The sequence below is a fragment of the Octodon degus genome, unplaced genomic scaffold, assembly GCF_000260255.1.
Source record: "Octodon degus isolate 3935 unplaced genomic scaffold, OctDeg1.0 scaffold00156, whole genome shotgun sequence".
Taxonomy (NCBI): domain Eukaryota; kingdom Metazoa; phylum Chordata; class Mammalia; order Rodentia; family Octodontidae; genus Octodon; species Octodon degus.
Genome location: NW_004524732.1, coordinates 6,092,223 through 6,094,198, shown reverse-complemented (window position 1 = coordinate 6,094,198; position 1,976 = coordinate 6,092,223). Strand labels below are relative to the sequence as shown.

Genomic DNA, 1,976 nt, shown 5'->3' with positions numbered 1-1,976 from the left:
TTAACATTTAGTGTGTGTGTGTGTGTGTGTGTGTGTGGCCAGCTCAGCCCACCAGGGGGCGCGGCTGGCTGGCATGTGGTGCTGGGGGATCGAACCGTGGTCCCTGTGCTTTGCTTAGCTTAGTTTGTTCCAAGTAGGTGCTTTAGACCACTGAGCCATCTCTCCAGCCCCAGTGTTCACTTGTAAATGTCTCATTCAGCCAGCACCCAACATTACTTTCGTTATTTTCCATTTTTTGATGGTGGTGGTACTAGAGATTGAACCTAGAAATACTCTATTGCTGAGCTATGTCCCCAACCCTTTTGCCTTTTTAATAGGATCTCACTAAGTTGCCCCGGCTGGCTTCGGCCTTGTGCTCCTGAGTTGCTGATATGACAGGCTGGAACTACCAACAGCCAACTCTGCCACTTCTTTTTCAACTGCAATCAGAGGCAGCCATCTTGAGAGGATAACCACCACATAATATTCACAAACTTTTCACAGAATCCGTGTTTTTAAAAGTGGTGCTAATACTTTTGTTGTGTTGTTTACACTGCTAACCAAATGAAAAAGTAGTCTTACCTGGATGCTCATATCAAAAGGAGTCAGTTCATTTTCACCCTGAGACTCAAACATGGCCCTGGAGGCATCCACCAAAAAAATCAAGCTATCTCTTCCTGAGTATTTATATTCACCTGTGGGGCAAAAAAGCAAAAGACAATGTTTACCCTTATATTCGTATTTAGCATGTTTACCATTCACACAAAACAGAGAAAAGTCCCTAAAGCAAAAGTGTACACTACTGGGCAAGGGATATAGCTCAGTAGCATAAGCACCTGCCTGGCAAGCACAAGGTCCCAAGTTTGATCCCCTGTACTGGGGGGATAAAGTCTTAAAGTATACACTAAAGAATTATAAGACAGATACCCTTAAAATCATCATCCAGGGCAGGCAACAGAAACAAAATTGCTTATGACACACCTAAAGACATCAGCACCCCAGAGTCCAGCCTATGTGCCCATCCAATTACAATACCCAGCTCAGTCCAAAGGAACTATTATCCTGACCACTGATAACCACTTCCTATTCTTTATAGTTTTATCATTCAGCGACATCCCTAAACATTGATCATTAAAAGTCAAAGTTTTTATTTTTTCTTAAGAGATATTTTTGGAGTCTTTTATTTTCCCTTATAAATCATCTGCTAAAGAACCAGGATGCTAAAAGGGGGGTAGGGGGACCTAGATCAGTAGAATAAGCACCTGCCTGGCAAGCACATGGTCCTGAGTTTAATTCCCGAAATTGGAAAAAAAAAGAAAAAGAAAAAGAAAAGGCCACTCTGACAGATACATTTAACTTTCCTACATTTCGAATTGGGTCAGCTATATTCTCTGTTGTCTCCCCCACCTCCCAGGGACTCTCTAGATCTCTACCACTGAACTACATCCCCAGCGTTTTAAATTTTGAAGCCAGGGTCTCACTAAATGGGCCAGAAAGGCCTTGCACTTGAAATCCTCCTGCATCAAATTCCCAAGTAGCTGGAGTTACAAGTGGGCACCACACCCAACACACTGCCTTTTTTGTGTGTTTGTTTGAAACAGATTCTCTAAATTGCCTAGCCTGGGCTCAAATTTCTGATTGTCCTGCCTCAATCTCCTCAGCAGTTGATTACAAACATGCACCATCACATTCAGCTATAATCTTAACACAATAAACCTAAGTAGCTGCTTTTTACAATGCAACACAGTAGTACTGCACCCGTTTAAAGTGTTAACAAAAACTGCCTTAACCAGGTAAAACCTACCTCTTAGCCATCTACTTTAAGAAGATATGGAGAGGGCTGGTGAGATGGCTCAGTGGTCTAAAGCACCTACTTAGAACAAGCTAAGCTAAGCAAAAGGACAGTGACCGTGGTTCAATCCCCAGCACCACATGCCAGCCAGCCCGCCCCCTGGTGGGCTGAACTGCCCCCCCCCACTAAAATAAATAAATAAATT

General features: G+C 43.1%; 1 protein-coding gene across 1 annotated transcript in view; it reads right to left on the bottom strand.

Moving 5' to 3' along the window:
- The window catches only part of Xrcc6 (X-ray repair cross complementing 6), a 25,206-nt gene that overhangs the window by 19,326 nt on the left and 3,904 nt on the right, over nucleotides 1-1,976 (bottom strand). Inside the window, exon 3 of the mRNA XM_004642577.2 lies at nucleotides 562-674. Within this exon, the coding sequence (XP_004642634.1) occupies nucleotides 562-674 (113 nt within the window). The remainder of the gene's footprint in view (nucleotides 1-561; nucleotides 675-1,976) is intronic.